The 25,921-nt window shown below is 37.0% G+C and overlaps 2 protein-coding genes across 7 annotated transcripts in view; both read left to right on the top strand.

The window, feature by feature from the left end:
* The window catches only part of ZDHHC14 (zinc finger DHHC-type palmitoyltransferase 14), a 124,466-nt gene extending 110,620 nt beyond the window's left edge, over positions 1-13,846 (top strand). For 4 of the 6 annotated variants that reach the window (XM_057406517.1, XM_057406477.1, XM_057406508.1 and 1 more), the window contains 3 exons: positions 1,678-1,787; positions 3,433-3,535; positions 12,585-13,846. In XM_057406517.1, the coding sequence (XP_057262500.1) occupies positions 1,678-1,787; positions 3,433-3,535; positions 12,585-12,986 (615 nt within the window). In that variant the 3' untranslated portion in view covers positions 12,987-13,846. The remainder of the gene's footprint in view (positions 1-1,677; positions 1,788-3,432; positions 3,536-12,584) is intronic. The other 2 variants (XM_057406491.1, XM_057406500.1) reach the window with 1 other exon arrangement.
* Positions 13,847-22,652: 8,806 nt separating this feature from the next.
* Positions 22,653-25,921, top strand: part of SNX9 (sorting nexin 9) — a 95,148-nt gene continuing 91,879 nt past the window's right edge. The window contains exon 1 of the mRNA XM_057406598.1: positions 22,653-22,672. The gene's annotated coding sequence lies outside the window, so the exon portion shown is untranslated. The remainder of the gene's footprint in view (positions 22,673-25,921) is intronic.

Here is a 25,921-nt window from a genome sequence, read left to right on the forward strand (position 1 = left end):
ATGCATAATACTGTGAATCCCTCAGTAGGAAAGAAAGAAGAAACCTGGTCATGCTTGATTCAAAATAGCAGAAGACATCTTTTGGACTATATCTCTTGAAGATATGCTGGTTGCATAGCATGTCTACTGTGATTTACATCCACTGGACCTTTATCTTGAAATAGGAAAATATAGAGAAGGAATAAGAAAATAGAAGAGAGGAGACAAAAAACCCAAGTATATTCTGTATAGTAGGAAATTACTAAATAATTTTCAGTATCTCTTTTTCACTGGGAGTCCTAAATATTCTTTGACTCAAAAATTGCTTACTGTAAAAATGGCAAAGTGAGTTGAATTCTCAAAATATAATTTTCATTCTTCATTTTTCCTTTGAAATGTCTCTGCCAGTCTGAGATCTAAAACCTCTGGCAAGGAGTATGTCATTAATTTAAAGGTCAGCTTTCTCATTTCTACAGTCAACCAGTTTCGTACATAGGTTTCCGTTGTTTTGGTGTGGAGTAACTGTGTGGAGGCTTCATGTGTCCTTCCCTTGCTAAAAGGGGAAATGCAAAACTAATGAAAGGAGAAAATAAAAAGTTAGGTGGCTGATAGTATAGAAAGCTTGTTGGAATTTAGCAAGTAATCTAACAAATTACTGCAGGCTTAAAGCTATTTTACTGTAATTTTCTGCCGTAACATCAAACGTGTTTTGTTATTGTTTAAGGTCACGGCTAAAATCATGATTTTTACAGTAATACCAGTCAACCAGAAAAAAATTACCAAGCATGCTCAGAATGAATTGTGCCTCAGCATCGAGTATCTGAGCAAGTAGCCTGTCTTTGAAGAAGTGCCTTGTTAGTAAGACAGATGGGTATTCCCATCTGGTATTCCTCAGTTGTTAGGTTACTCTGGTATTCCTCAGTTGTTAGGTTTAGGCCAACATTGTCTCTCTAGGTGGACCCAGTGTACTTCCACTATCCCTCTTCCCCTCAGATAGATGTGTCTTTTGGACTGTTGAAGGCCAGATAGCAGGGAACTGCAGCAGTCTAACCTGTCTAAATTCCAAGGAAACTGTTCAGTAATTTCATTTAAAGCATACATTTCCAGTTGATTAAAGTAAGACATTTTACTCAGTCCTTTCAAGTATCTCACAAACAGAAAAGCAAGATAGCTAAAATGAAATGTAATACGTGCTAAAAGGTAGTAATGACTACAGTTGCTTCATAATGTTTTAAAGCCATTTGTGAACTTCAGGGAAGATAATGTTTTGTGGTATTGCATAGCTTGAGAACTTTTACCCAAGAGTATGGGAAAGAAGTGCTCTATTGCTGGCTTTAATGGTATGTTGCAGTTGAGCCTCTTCTGTAGGACATGCTGTAATATTTGTAAAATTAAGCTTAGACCATTATGTCTAGATACTGAAATTCCTGAGTTTATTGATCCTTTGAGATTTTGGGTTGTCTAAACCTATGGATGTAAAGCATGTGCTTGCTTGTAAGACTTTAGGGTCCAGCTTTTTGTTACAGCCCAAAGCTCTAAGCTCTTTGGAAAGTGTGATCATGGTCTACCATGATCTACAAGTTTTATCTGGTCTACCTCTGATGTAAGTAGCATATTGCTGCTTTGGTAGCCCTAAATTTGTCTCAGCTGTTTTCTTTATTGTATTATATGTGATGCATCTTGTTCATATCTCTTCAGATTAAAGGATCATGGTCAAATAAAAGAGGTAAAGAAAACTATAATCCATATAGTTATGGCAACATCTTTACAAATTGCTGTGCTGCACTCTGTGGGCCCCTCTCTCCAAGGTAAGAACATCAAAAGTATTGTTAGTATAAATGAAGCCAGGTGATTATTGATGAAAAAATACTCTGATTGCTTGAGTTTATTAAAAAAAAAAAAAGTTTTGTTCCACTGTCCATTAGAAGCTTTAAGTAAGTTTTTCTTCAGTAGTAAAGAGATAAGGTGATGAATTGTGGTTAAAGTAAGCTAGTGATCTGACCCTGTAAAATACATTTTAGATGAAGAAAGAATCTATAAATAATCCAGGCTTTTCTCCCTTTTGTTAAACATTGTTTCTCATTTTTAAACGTGTGCTAGCAAATTCAGATGCATTTCACATGTCCTCAACAAATAATTTTAGATCTTAATTTGATCCATACTTGTCAGCATAGACAGCAGTTTTCTGATATAAGAGTTCATATAACTCTTTTAAGCATCTGATTTTTGAAGGAGTGCTGTCCACATGGCAGATTGTAATCTCAGGTGGATTTCTAAGTGCTTTGAATGTAAATAAAAACCTGTTTAGCAGATATTCATGAGGAAAGCTTAAACCAGTCTCCAAGTGGTGAAAACCTCATTGGCTTTTGAGAGGGGAAACGCCTTAGGTTTTTCTATGCATCCTATTCTTATCTTTCAGAATTGAAGCCATCTTGACCCTTAGTGAATTTTGATAGATAAGTCAGCAAATAAAACCAGTTCTGTTCTGACTTTAGCTCTCAGGCATTTTAAGGCATTCCTGTCGTTACGTGTTAGTAACTGGAACTATAAACCCTCCAGTTACAATTTATATCCTGTGAAATTTATAGTTTTCTAGATGGAAAGTAACATTGTTCAGGTCACAGGAAAAAAACATTTTGACCTATGATTAAAAGTATGGAACTATAATTGAAAGCTAGATATAACTAAAAAAAAATAAATAAAAAAATGCCTGAAACTTTGAATGAATTGAAGCATAAACAAGTTTTTGGAAGCGATATGAGCTAATACACATGTATAGTACTTAGGTCTGCACATTCAGTTTTTTATGAGTAAGCAGAACCTAAATGAGGTTTAGAGTTCTCAAATTGAAAGTACAATTATATGTGTAATTTTAGCAAAAATTTTAGTTAGGTCAGGTTATTCCATTCTGTTTATGTTTTTTTAATAATCTGATGTAGATTTTTACTTTACAGTAAGCTGTTCAAATAAAAGTTCCTCTCTCCCTTTTCCTTTTTTTTTTTTCTTTTTCCCTTTCCCCTTTTCCTTTCTTTCTAAATTTTGTGATATGTAGCTTTAATTTAGAGGTGTGGAAACTGATAACAAAAGAACCTTAAAAACAGATACTGACTCAAAGTGCACCAATGAGTTTTTTAATTCATTTTCACACCCATGGTTTAGAATATTTGGGGTTTGTGGTATCTGCTGCTAAGCTTCTAAATCTTTTGTCTGTGATAAAAATCCAGAAAAGTAGCAGTGGGTATGACTATGCGGCAGTAGTATTACAAGGAAACAATTACCTTGCTGGCTGGTGGAAATGAAGTCTTGTACTTCAGTTGAGTAAAAGGGGACATTTGAAGGTATTGGTGGGATATTAATGTCTGTTGTATGATAGAAAGTTTTCCTGCCTTTTCATCAAGGCAAGGTAGTTATTGATCAGAAATATCTCTAACACTTTTTTTGATTATTCCGTAGCTTAATTGACAGAAGAGGATTTATACAGCCAGATACACCGCAATTAGCAGGACCAACAAATGGCATTACTATGTATGGGGCCACACAATCTCAGAGCAACATGGTAGGAATCATCCCATAGTGTTGTTCATCAAGATTCCTGTGAATGTTTTCCTTCTCCACTTTCATGTGAACTAATCAAGTAATAACTAACTGGATACAGCTGACTCTCTGGGTGGAATGACTTGTTTATTAACAGTAAAGAAAAAAAAATCAAGGTTCTTTTTAGTATATGTTTCATGCAGTGTAATAGTTATTGCTCATGGATTCTAAAAAAAGAGAGGCTTTTCTACACTGTTGATTTATTGAAGGTACTGGCATTTGACTTGTACTGTTGACACCTGCTGTGTTTTGAACTGGAATATTCAAGTGTCATGGGCTTGCTCGGGTTCATCATTTTCCAGCTAATTCTTGTTTTATATGGCACTTTCTTTAAACCCTATTTCCTCTGTGCTTGTACACTGTGGTTTTGCATAGACTACTGCATTTTAAAAACCAAAGATGAACAAAGGAGGTTTCTAGGAGAGAAGTACCTTGAAGAAAGAGCAGGAAGACACTGACCTTCCAATGAACAAAAAATGGAAACTGGATTGTAACAATAGAAGTTTTTAAGCATCTTTGAAACTGTGCCAATAGTTCTTACTTCTTTTTGTCGGTGTTTTTTTTTTTTTTAGTTGGTTTGGGTTTTGGTGGGGGTTTTCTTGGTGTTTTTTTTTCTGGGTTGTTTTTTTTTTTACTGGTTGCATTGGCTATCATAATGGAAAATAGCATTCCTAGTGCCAAGGAGAAGAAAATAACTGGAAAGAGAACTTTTTCCAAAGGAAAGCATCTTGCATATGTGCCTATTTTTGAATTGTTGTCACATATCTTCATATTATGTGGGTTCTAAGACTTTGTCAAAGAAACCATGAGTTATGGATGCCCTCCCTCTGCCAAAAAACAGGCAGCCCCAAGGCCTTATGAGATAATTTAGCCTTTCTTTTGAACAAAAGAAAAGACTTTTCCCAGACAGATTAGATTTAGCGTCACTGATAAACTGGTATAAAAATTTTGCTGTAGTTCCTAAGCTGGTTTTAGTCTTTATTTTGAGGACTAGATAGAAGATTTATTAGTCTTAGTGAGAAAATGTGTTAGAGACGCAGTATTGACTCTGAATCTTCTGAAAGGTGTAGTTGAGCAGAACAGTAATGCTCCATTGAAATTTAACTCAAAAAACCCAAAAGACATAACTCAATAAAGAGAAAAGGGGAGGGAGGGGGAAAAGAAAGTGAACCTTAGAAATAGCTTGAGGACTTTCAGGCATTAGCCGAATTTTCTTTTTCTGTCAAGGCTTCTTATTTGTCCGGATTGTTAACCACAGTAAGTCATAGAATCATAGAATAGTTAGGGTTGGAAAGGACCTTAAGATCATCGGGTTCCAACCCCCCTGCTGTATGCAGGGACACCTCACACTAAACCATATTGTAAGTCCCTGGCTTTAAGTTACTGTAGCATTTTATGAATTACACTTGCATTGTAAGAAGATACTGTCATTATTACTAGGTATTAATGAGCAACGCTTGTGCCAGTTTAATACAAAATTGACCAAATTTGTCTTTAGAAATGGAGAAATCTGTTACGGTATTAATTTACTTCATTCCTGAAAATGATCTCTCAGGAAAAGCTTGAAAAATGTAATACATCATGTTCAATATATAGGAATATCTCTAAGACTGTGATGCCGTTTTTCTCAGGGTATTAATCCTGGTCTGTATCCAAGACCAATTGGCTTCTAGCAGTAGCTGGCTATCAGCATTAAAATTTCTCCCTTGTGTTTTTTGCAAACTGTTAAAGACCAGCTTACTTTCTCAGTCTTTGCTGTTCAAATCATGCAGTTTTTCCTGAGTTGTTTGAAGCATAAGAAATAATAAATTCATTTCCTGCTGGCAGCAGTGCAGTGGGACATAACTTTGCCTCTGATTTGCTCTTGTTTCATGTTTCCCTTTTTCTGTATTTTAAGGTCAGTGGTTTTGTTCTTCTTAGTGTACTCTGTGCCTTTCAGGTTCCCATGTCTCCTATCACATAAAGCAGCAACCAACAAAGCTGATATTCCTATTTCACAATCTTATCAACCTATTATCACAATTTTATCCATAACAGACTTTCTTTTTTCCTACCAAAATTAATTCATCTTACTGCTAGCTTAGATGTTTTCCACCATTCTGTTTAGTTACCAGATTTTCTGTTCTGAGTTAGACAGAAATAATCAAGTACAATCTCATAATTCTATTTAAACCTTTTTCCTATGAAGTGTGCCCTAGTACTTCTTCCAGGCTTTGCAGTATCTGTTTCTCTCAGTTTTCTTCCCAGTCCACAATCTTGGAATCTTCTGAAGAAGTTTGGGAACTGGAGTGCTGGGAACACCAGCCATTCACTTGCTCTCTCTCATACGAAGAACCATAGAAAGTTCTTAAGTGAAAGGCAGTAAAGTACACTTTATGGCAGAAGTAAAACAAGGCTTGCAGCATTCCACTGTTTGATTTCTAATTGGTGGTGGGTTTTTTAGAGGAGAAATCTCAGCAAAAGGGATTCAAGAGAATCCTGCAAGAACTGCAGATGCAAACCTGAAAATTTCCTTTGGTGATTGACAGTTTAAATAATAGACCATCTCAAGCCCAAGACTTCAGTGGAAGCAAAAAAGTAGAGGGAAAGTCTTTGTGGAAGAAAAGGTTTCCTTTCTATCTTGTGTCCTCACTGATAAAGATTAGGCAAAAGATGGAATATTATTCAGTCTTTCCTCCTGGAAGGTTACATACCTCTTGAGAAAAAGGCAGAGGCACAAAGTTAAAAACACGTACTTGTAGCTGAGGCAGGTAGACAACAAAGAACTGCCAAGTTTGAAGGGGATGTATCTGCTGCTGCAGGGTGTATTATTATGGTTTCAGATGAGATAGCCAAGGTGAAACTGCTTGACTTGAAAGCATGTGTAGACAGTGGCCTAAGTTGATAAGTATTTTTTAAATGGCAGAGGTTTAGCTATTTGCATGTCATCGGAGATAGTTACACTGTTTTAGCAAGTTTAATGCTTTGAGTATGGGAAATAAATTATTAGAAATCTGAAGTGTGTTCCAGGATATTGTGTCTCATTGGATTTTATTCCAGAATGCATTACATCATTTTATGTCTACATTGAATCTTCATGTCTAGATGCTATACTGCTTATTGCATATAGCATACTAAAATGCCTCTCCTGCCCATTAATATTAAAGGAAGATTTTAATGAACATCTTGTCTCACACTTGTCTTCTCTTATTCCTGTTCCTTCACCTCCCTTTATCCTTTCACTTCCCTCAAATCTTTTACTCAGTGACTGGTATGCTGAGTTCTTGTGCCTCACCCAACTAGCCTCTCATCATTCTTAAAATCTCTCTGGGTTGCTTAGTATTATATTCTGCTTTCATTTATTTTAATACATCATATAGCATAGTATCATTTTTGCTTTTAAGGTCAAAATAAATATCAGGCCAACTTTAAACTTACCAGATACTTTTTTTAGTGCAATACATTACCTCTTGTTCAGGATATCATTTATGGAACACTGCTTTTGTATTTAACATGTTATGTGGTAATTTGGCCTTTGAGACTTTGAATATTTCATAGAGGAGCTACCCTACCTGTGCTAGTGACTCGGTTTTTCACAACCTCAGAAAGTCCGGGTTGTTGCTATAACCAGTGCTTCATAGACCCATACTATGTGGTGGGGTTTTTTCGAAATCTTTATAACAGAGCTTCTTCTCCTGTTCTTTCCTTAGTATCTCCCTGATTTTATGAAAAGCTGAAGTTGTAATTTACTTTTTTTGAAGGCTGGAAGCACATACAACTTTTTTATCCCCTGTGGTTTTAATCTCTTTTCCAACACATTTGAAATTAATATGGTAAATTCATTAACCAATTTATTAATATCCACATGCACATGACAAGCATGGTCACTTGGAGCATAGGATCTGTAGACCTGATATTTCTAAAGTATTTCCCTATTGCATTTTATTATTTTTATAATCTCTTCATTAGTTTGATTGCCCATGTATCTCTGTTCTCATTCTTAAGAATTTTTTTTCACATGAAACACAATTTTTTGCCTGTATGAAATCATAATTTTCTCTGTATTTTTTCTTTTTTTTTTCTTTCATTTTAAGTCTTATATTCTTTGCATTCAGAAAAAAAGGTTCTTTATTTCACCATAAACTCATCATCTGCCATTACCTGGATCTGCACTTCTGTGGTACTTAGCTTTCTCTTAAAAGCCTGCGCCGATTCTTGGGTTTTGGTAAAGAAACACAGAATTTCAGTCTGTGCACTTTTTTTAGAGGAATTTGTTTGGTTTATTTTTACTAGGATGTACTATGGAATTCTCTAATGCCTTATAAAGTAGCAGATTTTGCTTCTATCATTCTCTATGTCAGGACAGGTTTATTTCTTTGATTTTTTAAGAAATTTGCTTGTGCTCCTGCATTTCCAGGCATCTCTTCCCCAGTGCTTAAGTAGTTCCTTGTGTGACAAATTCCCTGGATGTAAATTCTTTACTTAGAGTGCGTGTTTCTCACTTACATGTATCACTGAAAATTGTAGGAACTGTAATAGCATACACAACATTCATTATCAGCAAGGGGTGCAAAGAAGCCCTCTCCCAAATGTTCACATCAGTATTTCTAGCACTGATCTGGAAACAGGAATCCAGTTGATCCAGAGAACATTAACTCTGACCGTCCTAGTATATTTTTTCCTTTGCTTTTCCTATTGTCATTATTAGGAAAAAATATTTCTATCATTACAGAAATGTAGATGATATTTTCCTTTGCTTTTCCTATTGTCATTATTAGGAATAAATATTTCTATCATTACAGTAAAAGGGTCAGCAACCATAAGAGCCCCACTTTGCTGGGAGTTTTATGAGTGTGTTTCTTTGCATATTTGCTGCTGTACTTCACAAATGCAATTTATCATTGCCTGAAACAAAATTTAGTGCTCTTATCAACTCAACATTACTACAGTCAAGGTTGATAGAGGTTTTTCATTAAAGCGTTTTACTTCACAGTTAAAATGGACACAAATAAAATGTAGTAAACAAACCAGCATTTTGCTTTGGATTGAGGTATGTTTTAGAAGCAATTCTTTAAACTGCATATTTACTGCTTATTTGCTCACATTGCAGAGCAGTATTAGAGCGCATGAACTAGATTTCTGTCAGAAGATGGGCTTCTGAAATGCATCCAACATGCTCTAACCATTCACAAACATATAGTCGATAAGAACAGACAGGAGCTAGTCTAGTAAAAGTAGAATCCTTGGAACAGGTATAATTTCCTGTTTGGCTTCAGAAATGTTTCACCTCATCTACTCCTGCTGCACTACCACTTGGTAGTGGAGCCATTGACTTGGTGGGTTTTGTGGCTCAATTGTTGCACAGTATTTTCAATACCACGATTTCGAATGTGAAATGCTACAGCTGTTGGGAACTGTTACACAGCTCGATCCCTCCACTCTTTAGCCATCTAGCCTGGTTTTCCAGCATCCTTTCTGTTACCTTGTAGCACTGTCATTCAGGGCTGACAGTCTCCTCCAGACTTCTTGTTTTTTACTTTGTTCAGAGCTGCTGAGACAGTTCTACTGCTTTTCTCTGTCTTCTGAGGACAATTCTTTAATGTTACTAGAGTTGAGATAAAATGTAACAAAATTAATTTAAAATTCAAAGTAAATAATCTCTGACTTCGGTATTAGAAATGTGAAAAATATATTGCCATGTACAACAGCTATGTTAACATGTATGTTTTGTGTAGCTTAGGAAAAAAAAATCAGATTTTCTTCAGGAAAAAAAATGAAAAATATTGTTTCCTTAGTTGTTTATATTTATTATTTGTGAAATAAACACAATTTTAGGTTTTGTCTGATTTGTTCTGATTTGTGCCTTTTGATGTGAAAATAAATGCAGAGATGGCTTAAATTTCTATTCAAAGAAATAATTGAATTTCTGTACTTGCAGAACTTATTAAACCTGTTTTCCCTTCAGAATCTGCTGTTCCTCTGAAACAGTGGAAATTTTAAGTGGAAAATAAAATCAGTAGATCTGAAGTAAGAATGTACTGGTGAAATAATTTCTATGGTAGATTTTTAGCTATTTAGATTTCAGTGCTTGGCTTCCTTTTTGTTACAGTTATTGGCTTTTTTACTTAATTTGAAATGCTGGTATGGAATAATTCACGTGATTAATAAATTTCATTTAGTTAACAGTGGAATAAAGAATCAAGGGAAAACCACCATGCCAACCCTATAAACAAATTTTATTTTTCTTGTTTAATTTTGTGTTGGCTGTTAGACTCAAGAGTAGGTTAGCTGTATAGTATGTGTTGGGTTTGTCAGATGTTTTTGAGAGCTTCACTGAACACATCTGCGTTTTCTAATACAAACCCCAGTCTTATTCACTTTCAAAAGCTATTTACAGCCTGTATTTTCCTAAGATACTTCATGTTGATCACTGGGAAATAGAGCAAAAAAAGAGAAAACCCGAAATATATCTAAATAAGAGGAGAGGTTTTAAGGAAGTGACAAGTACATGCAAAATGAAGAGGAGATATGCAGTGCCTGAAACAGTTTTATAATGCTCTATTCAATGGAGCTTTATGAGGCTACTTTGTCTTTTTAATATTGATTCAGTTGAAATATGCTTGAGTCTGGTAAGAAGAAAATTAATTCAGGCTATAGAATGAGTTTGAATAGATTACCTTCAGGTAATTTAAAACTATGTACTTGTATTGCTTGGATCACATTAATGATTTCCTTATGAAGATCAGTGTTGAAGCTTCACTAAGACAACAAGTCAGATGTTAATGTTATTTGTTTTCAGTGTACCCTGGTGGGTTTAAGCATTTCTTTGTTATTTAACACTCTCTTTGGCTACTGCATTTCAGAGAAGATAAGTTAATTTTTAGTTGGTCTTTTTGAAGTCTGAAAACTCAGTTAAAAGATTTTTTTTTAGGTCTGCATAGTAATGCTGGTTGAAGGGTTGTAATTTAATTGAAATAAGCAGGCGTGAATAACAGCATATTAATCAAGAAAGAGTTATTCACACTGAATTACTAATTGAAAGATTGACTTTAAAAGATGCTGACAGTTTTCTTCTTAGTAAGGTACTTATGCAATGTTTTGGCTTTAAGCCTGCGAGTAATCCCTCTGAAATGATACAAGACCTCTTACCAAATTCTTTGTCTGGGGCTGTATGTTATTTTGTGGGGGGAAGATGGTTTGCAGAATATAAGAATTCAGTTTATGTAACAGGATATCAGTGCATTTATCTTACTGAAAACATAAGTGTTGGAAAATATGTAATGGAGCAAGGATCGGACTTCTGCCTGTCAAAGTATTTGGTCTGGGAGTCCTAAAATGCTTAGACATGTTTAGAATACTATCTGTCTACTGTGACCAAGTAGTCTGCTTGCATGCTTCCTACATGTAATGTGTGTGCATCTATCATTAAGCTATTCAGTGGTGGAATGGGAGAACCTAAAAATATCAGAGTGATGGTTTTCATCATGCAGTAAAGTAAGCAAAAGTCTTCCCATGAGTTTGAATAGAGTATATCACAGTGGCTTGTTAAACTCAAATGGGCTTTTTTGGGAATTGCTGTAGTGTTAGTAGCAATGGTAATGATTCAGAATATATTGAACAGGTGTTGGATTTGTAATATCTTTCAGTAATTTGATATAGACTAAATAAGTCGAAAAGCAGAACATGCTGCTTAACCGAATCCTTTAAATAACAACCGTGAACATCTTACCTCTGGATATATTTTTTTGTTCTGCTTGCTTGCTTCCAAATTTTCTTTGCTGCATTGACTTTATAGATGTATTCATTAACTGTAGTGTTTCTCTTGCACAGCAGAACAGTAGTATGGCAAGTGAATCTAACAGGGTTTTGAAAATCTGCAGACGTTATAGCTGATCAGGCTATGAATTAAATGTATCTTGTCCTTGGAAGCTTTCAAAAATCATGCTAGTTTGTGTTAAAGAAACTGAATCTGGCAGTAGGTGTACTATTCAGCTAGCTGGACATCATTGAAACGCCCACCTGTCTTGTCACCTCAATGAATTAATGATAATTTTGTATAAACAGTTCTTAGGAATGATGTAGAGGAAAAGTGTTCCTGGTAATACTCACTGAGCCTAATCAGATTTATATAATGCTGAATTTGGCTTGTTATTGTGAAAGTGCTTGCCAGAAAAACTGTGGTTTGTACCTTGATTCTTCACATTGTCAAGAAACAGCTTAAAAATCATTAAAGTTGATATCAAATTAATGCATCTGCAGTGCTGCCAGATTTCTACACATCCTCCTGAGTATTGGTGTGTAGAAATCAATGGTATGGTATATTTTCTAGAGTGTATATATAATGTATTAAATTGGAAGGGGGGGTAGGGGGGAATTTTTGCTCATAGAGGCTGTATTGTTAGCTATTTCTTTGTAAAACTGCCTGCATCAAAGAGATTCTCCAGAAAAAATTCCATAGCACCTTACTTCCTACATGTGAAGACCAATTACGAAAAGATAACTTGCCTACTGTTTATGAACTTGGAAAGATGCTTTGATTATGCCTTTGGGTACCTCTCTGGACTGCTATCTACTTTAGGATAAAATGGGTAGTGTGGAAATGATTCAGCTCACTTGGAATTGGGGAGGTTTTGAGGTGCCCGATGCAGTTAGTTACACGTGGTCTGTGCAACTAGATTTTCCAAATGGCTTAGAACAAGAATATGCAAAGTATTTGAATTACAGTACTCACAGAATGCTATTTTCAGGATTACCAAAACCCGTAAGTGAGCACGTAAATGCTTATCATCATTTACTGTGATAGTAATCCAAAGCACTGGCTCAGTTATGCATGCTATTATTTTATTTTATTTCTTTCCTGGGCAGCATGCAATGGGACTTTCGGGTGGCTAACCATGGAATGATACTAATGGCTCTCTTTTTTTCTTTTCTTCTCTTCATATCCCATTCTTTTCCATACCTTTTTGTCCATATTCTCCCTTTTTCTCTGTTGTGTTTGCCTTACATGATTTTGACACTCTTCCCTTCTGCAGTGTGACCAAGATCAGTGCATTCAGAGCACTAAATTCGTTTTGCAGGCTGCTGCCACCCCCCTACTACAGAGTGAGCCAAGCATAACTAGTGAAGAGCTACCTTTACCAGGAAAGACTTCTATCAGTGGGCCTTGTGCAAGTCTAACTCTAGGGCAACCAACACCACCATCTTCTATGCCAAATCTCACATCAGATACAGGTTTGACAGACATGATACCATTAAAAGAGGAACACGAAGGTCATCAGTTTCTCACTCCTGAAGAAGCTCCATCACCCCCTGGGATGCTGCCAAGTGGAAGTCCTATTGCACACAGCCATACAATGCACGTCCTGAGTCTAGCCAGCCAGGATTCATTGCATGAAGACTCAGTACGTGGTCTCGTGAAGCTTAGCTCAGTTTGAACAGCTTTTTTGAATATTGCACCATTTCTTGGTGGCTATATAAATATCTTCTTAACAGGAATGACGCTGCAGTACCACTGTAAGACTTCGTAACATGCCTACAATGGAAACTTTATTGCCTAATGGAGTGTACTAAAAGGACAAGTTATTTTTTCAGTGGAGCTATGGCATTTTTTTTTTATCAGGTGGTTAATGGTTGTGCTATGATGGTGGCTGCATTTTATTTTTAAACAAAACCAGAAGTGGTCAATAATCTTGTTTCCTGAAGCTTGGGTACAGCAAGTTGGAAGTCAGCCTGTAACAAACACCATATACAGTATAAAAGAGAGAGATTCTTGGATGTAAGTGTCATGCTCTGTGTTCTATGCTCTTGTAATACACACTTGTTAAGGCTTACCACACTTGTGGCCAGAATGATCTGCACTTACATGTTATGCTACTAATATTTGAGATAGAAAATTACCATTCCATTTGTTAATAAAAGAAAAAAAAAGACTGCAGATAAGGATTTGCATGCCACGCTACAGTATGTGTTACAGTGGTGTTGGTATTAAGAGAAAGTGCTGCTTTTTTTTATTTGTGACTTTCAAGTGCTGTTTCACTTAAAGACAGTGCAACAAAGGAATTAATGGACTACATGAATTTTCTTTTTTCAATTTATGAAAGTTTATTTTAAATTAATCAGTGGTGCCTAGAAGATGGAGAATTACTGATTTGATCATGTTGCATATCATTTAACCCTCTGTTTAAGTGTTTAGAGTGAGGTATTGTGTTGTGCCATACCACGGAATTCTTCCACTCCCTAATGTGATACAATTACCTGTGGACCTCCAATAAAATGACATCCTCTATTTCATGGACATGTGTACAGTTATCCTTGCACAGTTTTCCTGGGGAAAGAGGGGAAAATAATGACTTGTTGATATAATTTGTAAAATTTGACTGGAATATATTTACATAATGAAACCAGAGCTATGAAGGAAGAGCTGGTTACGATTAGGATTGCTTCAGCGTCGCTTAGGGTTTTGTTTGCAATGTGTATTTGTTCCCATAAGTCTTTATTTAGAAGCAGTAGAGCTAGCCACTGCTTGGACTGTAATTTTATGTTCCTTATCTTATGGTTAAGGGTGAGAGGCTTAAGATTCAAGATACAGACAGACAGCTGTATGGACAGTGAAGTAATCTTAAATGGCTAACAATAGACTGTAGCTGCCCCCAGCCATCATACTTCATTTGTATTTGTCCTTTATTTGAAATAGAAATCTTGATTTCATAGAATTATTCTGTGCTTTTCTGTGCTGTTTTGTTTAATTAAAGCACAATATTTTGTTAAAGCACCATATTTAATTCATTGAAAAATATTTTTCCTTCAATATTTTAAGTAGAAATCTTGATTTCATAGAATTCTTCTGCTCTTTTTTTGTTTTGTTTGTTTTGTTTTTAATTAAAGCACAATAGAAAGATTAACAATATTTTTATAATTATTTTTTTTGTGACAGCTGAAGAGAACCTTACTTAAACTGAGAAAGTTTAATAGCTTTAATACTATATTATTTACCATGGTTTTCAGGATCTGGAACCTAGATCCTTCTTTTCTCAGGACAAACTAAATGCAGAATGCGCTTTATCTGATGCTTCTACTGCATGAAAGCATTCACCATTTAATCAATGTAACAGTTCTGTGTTATTTACCATGGTCATTCACTGACACCAAGCTAAAAAGTCTCTTGTTTTTACTTTCATTGTTGAAATTGAGGGCAATCAGCCTGCAGAAAATCAGTCACCCACGCTATTGAAGCTTCGGAAAAGATACTGACAAAACCCCTGCTCCTCTAAGATTTCATAAGCAATCTATTTCTATAATTGATGATGTTAGCATTGACCTAATTCAGCGTGGTTAACATAGAAACGCTTTCTGTCTGTAAGTGCCATAATGGGTCCACCAAAGAAGCTCTGGCAGACGAGTCCGTCCCAGCTGTTGGAGCCACCCACCCAGCATTTTCCTGAACCTAGGGCTGTCTCGAATTCTTTCCAACAGTAAAACCGTAGTGACTGATGTGTCCCAGTTGGCTGGTTTCCCAGTAAGCCCCAAGTATCAGCCCTTAATTCTCTGCTCTTGAAGAGTTGCTGGTGCTTATCTTCTTGAATTCATCTTTCCCTGTTGTGTCTTCTCATTTGTGAGGCCATTTACATCTGCATTAAAGCAAATGCCAGTTGAGGGCTGGAGATACTGGTCTCAAAGCACTTCACCTAGGCCTGTAAGTCTGTAGACCAGTACTTGATGGAATCATTATCTCACAGGTGTTTATAGGTAGTTAACTGTGGATGCATTACTCACTACATAGAAGGGCAAGCCAACTGTAGTATCGAACTTTTCTAGTTGTAGCAGTAATGATGAGGATCACTATTTTTAAAAGTTGTTCTTTTTAAGTCTTCCTGAAATACCCAAGAGATTCTGTGCTTCCAAGAATATCAACTTTGTGACAACATTTGTATGTCATTGCCACTGGGGAGTAGTGCAGAAAGCTGCACTTCAGCTCTGTGCGTTCAGTAGAATTAGTGTCAGTTTTAACATGAAACAGAAGGGAGAAGGACAGGATTAGAGTCTTTATGATACTTCTCTTATGCCTACATGCTTTTCACCATAATTTCTTGAACCTTCTGTTTTGTTTATAAGTAAGATGTGAAAATTACTTCACAAATTGGAAACATGTGCTGCTTCAAACAGATGTGCTAGTTATGTACTTGTTCAGGTGACTTTTTTTTCCTTTAGTTTTTAAAATGTGAGCCTTATGTTTTTTAACATGCTGCCTATGCTTTTAAGTTTTCCATTTGAGAAGAAATTAAATACTGTGAATTTGTTTATATATTTATATCACCCTTATTTTAAGTCTGCTTCCCTGCCCATCTGTCTGTTTTTTAAATGGTGACTGCCTTGTGAGGACATCTGCTGGAAGATTTCAGAACTAAGTTTATTAACCTATCTAGTGTGGTAATTCCGGTCTTTGATTGACAGCAGGCAGTGATTTAGCAGAAGGTTGATCAAAGAGGTGCCTCTAACAGGGTTTTTGCTCCATTCCCCTCACCTCCATCACTGCTGTCTTTCATATTGGGTGCTGCTCCCTTCGTTGGAAATTGTATGTACATCTGTAATGAGTCAGCAAAGTAACTCTTCATCACCTGCTCTACAGATTTGATTATTTTATTTTACTTTGTTTGAATTTTGATTACAGAGCATGCACACTAGGGATCCAAAATGATAATCTTAGTGAATGCTGTGCTGCGTGGGGTTTTTTTCTGTTTTTTTTTCCCTTTGACAATTAGAATATTAATACTAAATAGCTCTTTCTATGTTTGTCTGATTTATGAATACAAAATTGAAGTGAAAGTTGATACTTTCAGAAAAGAGTGTTTTTCTTAAAAATCTAAAATATTTGAATGTGTAAAAACTGGTTAGTTTACCAAAAAAAAGATTTATTCTGCTGTGGGTTTTTTAAATAACATTTTTCTCTTCTAGGTTTCTATAGAGTATTCTATGTAGAGTGAAATACAGTGCTTCATAAAATGTTTTTAAGGGCTCTTTGTTCTTGTGACTTCTCAAAGACTTTTCTGTTTTAAAAGGGGAGGGGTATATTAGTTAAACAGTAATGTAATAAATGTCACTATTACTGTGTTTTTGTATTACAGTGCATCCTTTATCGACTTCTAATCTGTTTGCCTTAACTGATGATATAGGTAGATGTATTTCTGCATAAAGTAGTTAATGCATTCATTAAGAATAATCTCTGGATGGAAGATTCGCTGTTTTGCAGTTGATCCTAGTGACTGATCCTAGAGGAAGCAAACCAGTCTCATAAACCCAAAGATCTGTGGGTTAGCAGTGTGTGTTACAAGGGAGGTGACCAACTGTGATACTGCAGATTTTGTATTTGTTTGAATCTGTGCAGTGAGTATAATACTTCACGGTAAGTAAATTGTTGCCTAATGTTCAAAATACTAAATGAAGAAACATCTCTGCAGAACTAACCAAATGGAGCTTCTGTTTGTCTTTTAGATCCCAAATTCAGTACAGCTTGAAGAGCAACTCAGCAATGTTATTGAGGGATCTAATCTTTACTTTGATTCTCCTATGTTTTAAATTATGTGTGGGAACTGTCATCACAGGGTTTTGTTCTTTGGGGATTTTTGGTTGGTTTCCCTTCCTCTTACCAGCAGTTGTACCCTGAAGATTAACATGGTGTGCCTGGCCATGGGCCAGCCTGACTTTGTTTGAGAATCAGTTGCTGCCCAAGTGATTCTAATGGCTGAAGTGAAACAAGGTAGTATATTTCAGCACATTTTCAGATACTCAGGCCCAAAATATGAATGGAATGTGGTTTAGACAGTTGCATATAGATTTAGTTCACTTAAACTAGAACTGTCCTAGTTTTTGGGATCCATCTGGGTCAGGGCCTCCTGGGTTTGATCATCTGCCTGTGAAGACATCTGGCTGAGTGCACTGCCTGAACTTATAAAGGACATGTGGGATTAAGTGAGCTGTTTAAACCTGCACAAATCTAGATTAATTCTGAGCTGATGGAGTAATATGGTTCAACCATCAGAAGGCAGCTATCTTCTAACATTCAACTAAAGAATTGGAGAGGTTGCCACAGACAGTGCAGGGTGAGGAGGAGAACAACTTTCCTACATTATCAAGAGATTAAATAGGAGTTTGTTTCTGAGGTAGATCAAAGAGGACAAGAATAACAAGATGAAAGGGAGAAGACTGAGTGAAACCAGAAGAGAGAAGATTAGCAGGTGACATGGAGGAAAAGAGGAATTACCTGTAAGCTGTGGAAGGAGAGGGAGGGGGTATAAACAAAAAAGCCGCATGGGAAGAGGGGAAAGAGGACAGCTGTCAGTTAAGCAAGATTAAAAGAAGAAACAAACTGGTATTTGTGAGAAATTTCTTAAAAATTATTCTGGAGAAAACAAAAATAAATAAGGTCAAGCTCTGAGAGAAAGCAACTGTAAGAAGTTGCTAAGAAAAGTGGGAGGAGTTGATCTGCCCTCAAGCTCCTCTCCCCTAATATATTTTCCTACTTCTGTGTTGAAAATACTTCTGTAAATATAAAGTGAAAGTTTGGTCTGTTTGAAATTGATGGGAAGCTTAAGATATTGACCATGTTAAAAATGGTAATTGCTTTAGCATTTTGCATTTCTGTACTGATCATTGTTTTAGCATTCTATATTTCCATACCTCAATGCTATTGCACTGAGAAAGTTAATGGTGTAGTAGGGTTCTGTGTTTCTTGGTGGTACCTTCGTTAAATTTGCTCATCTTTAACTAAGAGTGTTTTCCTAAGGAGTATTCTCACCAATTGGTCATGAAATCTGCAATTCAGCCAGAGCTTCTGTGACTGGTGTGCAAATAGGTACTAAGACTACAGGCTACATAAACTTTGTAATTTACAAACCAAAAAGATCTGTCCCACAGAGATACATTTACTTTGCAGTGTATACTGAAGTCAGTTCCACTGACAATAAAACACTAATGTCGGTGTTACCTTGATGTATTTTATATCTTTCCCATCTTCAGCTACATTGCCTCTTCTGAAAACTTGGAAAAACAAAGCTAATTTTAACCCGTCTATAATTTAAATCTTCCCAAACCTGAAGCTGGTAACAGCTGCTGGGACTTAACCTGCACGCGTTTAGGTGTCGTTACAGAAAGGACGGAGAGGGACCATCTTGGTCAAATTGGCTGAGTGGTCTGTGGTGTGAGAATGCTTGGAGCCTTTCTGGAGCCTTTCTTGAGCTCTTCTTGAAAGCACCCTGTACAATTGAGAAAAGGATATGAATTTAGGAGGCTCAAAAGTATTGTGTGACGCTTTGGTGTCATGCTCTATAGTCTGTCCACAGCAAGCTGCAGGGATCTGACTGCACTGGGGACAGCAGGTTGGGAGGTAGAAGATAAAGTGGACAATTTGAGTGTTGTACTTGTTAGGGAATGAACTTCACAGAATGATGGAAAGTTCAGGCAAGGTGGTGGCACTGTAGTTAAAGCAGTGTTTGTGTGAAGGGTACAAGTAGGTGACTCCTGTTGCATAAATGTTCACAAAGCATGAGGTTTTTGGTAGCTAAGTGTTAAAGTTCTAAGACTCATTTCCTGAGCCTCCTACACTGTCAGAAGAATAAGCAGTAGGGCACAAAGGGTTCCCACAGTTTGTCACCAGGGGTGGCAAGCAGAAAAGGCCTTGACTGTGCGCAAGCACTGTTCAGCAATAACTAAAACATCCCTGTGTTACAACACTGTTCTTGGCACAAGTCCAAAACGGCCCCATAGCAGCTACCATGAAAAAATTAACTCTACCCCAGCCCAAACCAGCACACGTAGTTTGCAGGTGAACCATGCTTTTGTTGCAGTAAAAAAAAAATTGGTTATTGGTTTTTTAGTTCATCGGCACTGCCTTGGTGTAGTGTGGCAGCTGATTGTGGCTGTTGGCTGGAATAGGAAGGGTGGAGTTCCTGGCCAAAGCCACAGCAGGGTTGGCTTGGGTTTTTTTCTTTTTTCTATCTTTTCACAAAGTGTGAAGCTTCCTTCTAGGTAGGTCACAGATAATTAAAAGCATGCTCAGCAGTGCTGACCAACTGGCTAAGTTTCTGCACGCATTTTTATGTATTTGGTTTCCTTCCTGAATTAAAGTGAAAAACAAGGTTCTGGAGAGTTTCCACAGGTTATGAAAACTTTAATTGAAAATCCTTTTGGAACACAAACGGTGTTTAATCTTTAAATCAATAGCAGGTTTATGTACTTAGTATTATTTTATTAGCTATATGGTTTTTCATCTCTATTGAAATATTTAAAGAACAGTGCAGAGTGACAGTTTTCATATTCACAATGTCTTTTATTATAGTTACATTTGCAGAAGAAAACAAGGTTAATGATTTATTCCATAATTACGTGAGTAGAAGCTGTTTCTAATATTGTTTTACTCTTGAACATTTTTTCTCCTATACCAAATATTAAAATCCTGTTCCATCCCTAAATCAATATTCTGTAATACAACATACCTTTTTTATTTATTTAATAGTCAAACTTCTGGTAGAATGAGTCAGGAATGCTAAAAACAGTTTACACAAATTGGGAAAAAAAAACCAAACCCACACTATTTTTTAGTACTTGTGTCACAAGACTTCACAGCACAATAGTAATAGAACTGGTGCAGTTGGTATGAGATGACTTGCTCTAGATTACAGATTCTGATGTCAAAGAGAAGCAGAGAAATTTCCTGGTTTCCATTTTAGGGCAACCTTTATATTCCATCCTCCTGTTTCCTCATCTCCTCAGAAAATGCTGGGGCAAATGAGTTCAGGATCCTCCAGTCTGGCAGGCAGATGGATCTGAGTTAGCCTTTACCCCCTTGGTCACCCCCTCCTTTGTGATTACCAGCACCCTGGTGCACCAATTCCTTCTGTGGGTCCTGAGAAACCCTCAGCCTGCAACAAAACAAGCCCAGCTTCCTACTGCTCTTTCATGTGGGATGTTCTTGAAACCAAGGCTGTCATTGAGCTCACCAGGGAGTTTTCCTGGAGGGCATGGGAGGCACACAGGAACAGGAGTGTCTCAGTTGCTCCTTTTCATGAAAAGCACAAGGTTTTTTTACTTTCAAGACCTTTCTATGTAATTTGATTGAAATACATTCTTATTTAGGGGTGTGGAGACAGAGACACACACTGACCATGCACTTGCATAGGAAACCAGGCTGAAAAGAAGGTATTATTAAAAATTAGTGTTGACAGAATAAAATAAGTTATAGGAAAGGCATATATGGGCAACGCTTATATCCAGAACTCTGACTACATGCCTGGGTCTGAATGTCTTCTGGCCTTTGGTTCTGTATGTATCCACATTAGTATTTTAAAACACTCTGAAATTAATTTTCCTGTTATCTCTGCTTAGCACTTCAGCTCATATTATGGAGCAGTCTCCTAATGCAAACTAGACTTCTTTTAAATACAAAATAAACCTGAAGAGAGGTTCCAGCAGCATACCTAGTGCAATCCAAATGCTAACAGGGCCTGACTAGAGCTAGTCCAAAGTTTCTATCCTTAAAAGACACAAACAGTGTGGATATCAAGTTTCGATTTGTCAGCACCAAATGTCTTGGTACAGAAATATGTGCATACCAAACTCACTACTTGTGAAAATAGATGTAACCATCGGGAAATCTATCCTAACAAACTTGTATTGTTCCTCTGGTTCATAATGCTGAAGGTGTGCTCTTCCTTTAAAAAATAAGTATCAAAATATGCAGTGTCTGTCAAACTCAGCTTTTGTGAATTTATGGGATGTTTCCTTATATTACAATCAAAAAAATAATAATTCTTACATGAGGAAGGCATTAACTGTGCCCAGTACGTGTGTAAACTCCCCACTCACTCTGACAACCTGCTTTCTGGAAGTCTTAGGGCTTGAGTTCTTGTGCATATCAGTTCCATTAGTTCATCAGCCTTAACATGAATTATTATAAAGAGATGGTTTCTGCTGGTAAGGCTTTGTTTTAATTTATGCAGATTTATTTGAGGAGTTTAAAGAATGTATTATTCCTGTTGTTCCTGAATTACAGCAGATTTCGTTCCTCTCCTAGCTGCTCAATAGTCAGTTGCTCTGATCCTACATTCTTAACATATAATGATTTGTGATCCTGATGCCTGAGGAATGAATTAATGGTTTGGGACTGATGGTTGCATTTCTTTTTCCTACACGTTTCCACTGGCTGTAATGACAATAGTATCCTACAGAATTTTATTAACATATTCTTCCAAGAGTAATTAAAGAGAACAGAACTGATTAGAATACATACATAAAATATCTTAAAGATATGCATTTCTCTCACTGACTGTAAGGAAAGAACATTAGATTGCATTAAATAGAAATATGTGTTAGATGTTACATAGTCTCATATGAGTAATATCACATTCATACAAACTGATACTTGTCTGTGGTTACTAGTATTAGTGGGAATATAAAGCAATAGAAGTTTAAAGACATAACCTCAAAGTCTTTATTTTAGTGTCTTTCCACCGAGATACAAAGGAACAAGTTGTTAATAGCACCAGTACAGTGACAGAAGCACTGCATATATGTTATGAGGAAAATGAAAGTGGGGATGCTGCACGAAGCCTGCTATATGATTCATGATATTTGTCTGCAATCTAAGCATGTGTACAGTACTGAAAATTACAACTTGTTAGCGTTTTGCCTTACTCTAGATACTAGCTGTTGACCCAGCATGCTATTCATATTATCAGTGCTTGAGCATCTGAATTATAAACATTGTGTATTCTTGATGTTGTTCATACCCAGAATTCTGTACTGGAACACACTGTAAGTAATCAGTCTGAAAACAGAAATTTCTCTCATGCTTTTTCTGGAGCTGGATTTTGTTTATTTCTCATAAAAAAAAAAAAAAAAAAGGAAAAAAGACAAAAAGGAGGGCTTATCTCTGACACAAAAAGCAATTTTCTCCCTTTCCCCATCCAGGGACTCAACCATACCCGAGACTAATGACTTTTGTATTCCTGCTCTGTGGTTTGTGGTAACCAGCAGGTTATCTGTTCCCAGCTGCAAGATTGTGTGCTGCTCATCTGCACAGCCCATGCTGACTGGTAGCTGGGTCTGACCATTGCTCTGAAGTGGACTGGTAAGTAGGAACCAGGTGCTGGTTCTTGCTTGCTGACCTGTTATGGTTTACAGAATAGTATCACTCAAAAAAAAAAAAAAAAAAGAGCTTTTCAAATTATTCTCCAGGGTTATAATTAGGCAGTTTTATGTAACTAAAATGTTTGAGTACTAACATGCAGTAAGGAACATGCAGTGTAAAATTATTAGTTATTAAGATTAATTTTACAGTTTGCAGCTAATTTAGAAATACAAGCATATGTGTGTCTGTGTGTGAAATCAGAATTTGGGGTATTTGTGTTTAGATGGTGTTTTTAGATAAGACATGTTTTTAGATAAGACATGGAACTTCCAACTGAAAAATACAGCTCAGAGGACAAAACCTTAAAAGCCCCACTTAAAAGATTTGTATTTATTTAATTTTTACCTTTTCAGGGGTACATAAATGGTAAATACTGTGTTGGTGAAACATTATTCTTGATATACGTAGACTTCTGTAATTAAACGAGCTGTATATTTCTGAACAAGGTAAGAGATAAAAGGAACAGGGTACTGTTCTTGTGTGTAGGAAGTCTGATATTCTTTTTTAAACATAGCTTTTTAATGCTCTGTGTCTGTTATAGCAGATAATGTATAACCCAGATCAACAATAAAACAAATACCCAGGTTTGATGTCTGACTAAGGTGCTCTGCTGAGCCAAGTGCTGTCCCAAGACAATAGTGTAGATCAGAGGTGTTTTTTGTCTGTTCTCACAGATTTAGGCAGTGTTTTCTTTCATTATGTTCAATGGTAAATCTTTTTCTAATGGACAATGCAATCAGTTGCAGTTTTCCCTCAGGCAAGGAGCTGGAAGTAGTTTGGGGCTTTTCTGTCATTTGAGTTGCATAAATACTTAACCTCTACGATTTCTCCTGTAGTTTCTTCTTCTAGGTGGCAATTCTGAATGTTGCTCTGCCCTGCTTGGGTTATTCGATTTATTGTAAGGAGGATGTTCTTTCTACTAGGAGGTTTCTTTTAAAGGAGCATTAAGTAGCGTTCCTCTCTTGATTTCTAGTTGCACCTCTCTGCAGAGAGGATCATCTATAAACAGTTTCAGATGTTCAGTTCTTATGTTGGAAGATGCTGAGGTCTGTAGTCTTCCACTGGGCCTCAAATGTCACATCTTCTCTTTGAGAAAACTTCATATGCTTTTTTTTTCCTTTGCTTTTGTAGGTCTTTCTAAATTGCCTTACTGAATATAGGAGTTTACAGGTGTCCTGGGTTCAGCAGTAGCAGTCATGTTTCTCCTTCTTGGTAGCTGGTGCAGTGCAGTGTTTTGACTTTCAGCCTGGGAAGAGAGCTGATAGCGATGTTTTGGTTTGGCCAAGGACTTTGTGAGCCTCATGCTCTGCCAGGGAGGAGGGGAAGCCAGGAGGAAGCAGAGACAGGACACCTGACCCAAACTGACCAAAGAGGTATTCCATACGACAGCACGTCATGCCCGGGATGTAACTGGGAGTTAGCCGGAAGGGCTGGGGGACTGCAGGGTTGGAGGAGGTATCGGTCGGTGCTTGGTTGGGCTTGGGGGCCGAGTTATCGGTTGGCTGGTGGTGAGGTGTTGTATTCTCTTCCCTTGTCAGCACTACCCTGGTCAGTGTTTGTATTTGCTTCCTAGATTGACAAGATGCTAATTTTGAGTCTGAGCTAGGTGATGGAAGAATATATTGCCATCCCCTCTTCATTCAAAAGCCTTGGAGTATCAGCCTCCTCCCCAAGACTCATAGTTTTTGTGATGCTCTTGCCACAGCAGCATGGCTGTCTCTCACAGCCTTAGGATGCCGCTCCCTGTATCACTGCAGGGCGTTTCTGTGGTCCAGCCAGCGGGCTCTGTGTTGTTCCTTGTTGAACTTCACAGAGACCCTGTCAGCCCTCCAGCCTGCCGCAGGCTCGCTGAATGGCAGCCCTGCCTCCAGCACATTAACTGAACACCCACCTCCACCCCTCCATACAGCAGCTTGTTGTCATCATTCTCTGGTAACTTCAAGGTTATTAGGAGGATGCATGCCCACATGCACACACACAGGCTCAGAATGATTGCTGAAGTCTCTTTTTGCTTAGAAAACCCTTCTAAACAATCCATACAATCTTAGTTTATGCTTTGATTTTCTTCACATGCAAGTCCACTATAGCTTGGACTTTCAGCCATGTCTACCTAATGCCAACTAATACCTGATTTTCTTTTCCTGATCAAAGAAAGTATGCCATAAAATAGAGTTTCTTTCAGTGTATTTCTGCAGCTCCCCAGTGTTTCTGAATTTTATCTGAAGTAATTCCTTTGAAGCTTATTTGGAAGTCTGCTGAAAGCTTCAAGATAGCAGAGTACTTTGTGTAAGTGGATTGGTGGACAGCTCAACCTATAAATGATTTAGTACCTGTCTTTCCAGAAGGGATGAAGCCATGTTATGTGTTCTATAATTCAGAAAATACTTAACACTTGAGTGAACAGGCACATATAAAAAGAAACATGATTCACCCGGTGTTAGAGCAAATCTGCTGCTTGCAATATCTTTTTCTTTCATCATTGTTCAGTGTTCATCACTTGATGTTCAGTAATGTCAGGGATGAAGAATTATGTGCACAGGTGTAGAAGGCAATGGGAACAGTAACAGCCTTGTTTAATTGTACTGTTACATCGAAGCATTTAAAAGTTACTGGATTATAAAAACAAATGTTGTTTGTCATTTTTCCTTCAGAATAACTGCTTGTTTCAGTGCAGTTGAGCTCAGTGATGTGCTACGTCAGTCCTACAGAAAATTTAATGTTTTTTTGTTTAATTATGACATTCTGTAATCTGGCATCAATGTAAACCTATTTACTTAACTGTTCTTGTAAAACATTAATCTGAGGCAGCAGTGATTCAGTGCCTGGCAGATACTGTTTGTATCAGTACTCTGCAGTGACGAGAGTTACATGCACGTGTGAGCTAGTAACCTTTATTACATTTTGCTGTCCTCTCTCATTTACTGTTTTAATGTTGCCCTCATTAAATTCTGGGATTTGGAGTTTTAATTTGCCCTTTGTTATTTCCAAGAAAGTGAGAAGCTTTTGTGTCTCTCAGGAAATCAGCTGTTTTTTTTAATGCTTGAAGCTTCTCAGTCTCAAAGTTGGAGTAGTTTGTTCTCATTTAACACACATCCTAGGCTCTGGGAACTGAAAGTTTAGCTCTATGGGGAAGTGAAGTTTGTAAGGGTGGTTTTTTTTTTGTTCCCAACCCTCATTTTCACTGTGAGG

This window comes from Pezoporus wallicus, unplaced genomic scaffold (genome assembly GCF_028554395.1).
Source record: "Pezoporus wallicus isolate ANWC-B61680 ecotype Strahan unplaced genomic scaffold, APGP_CSIRO_Pwel_v1 contig_3817, whole genome shotgun sequence".
Classification (NCBI taxonomy): domain Eukaryota; kingdom Metazoa; phylum Chordata; class Aves; order Psittaciformes; family Psittacidae; genus Pezoporus; species Pezoporus wallicus.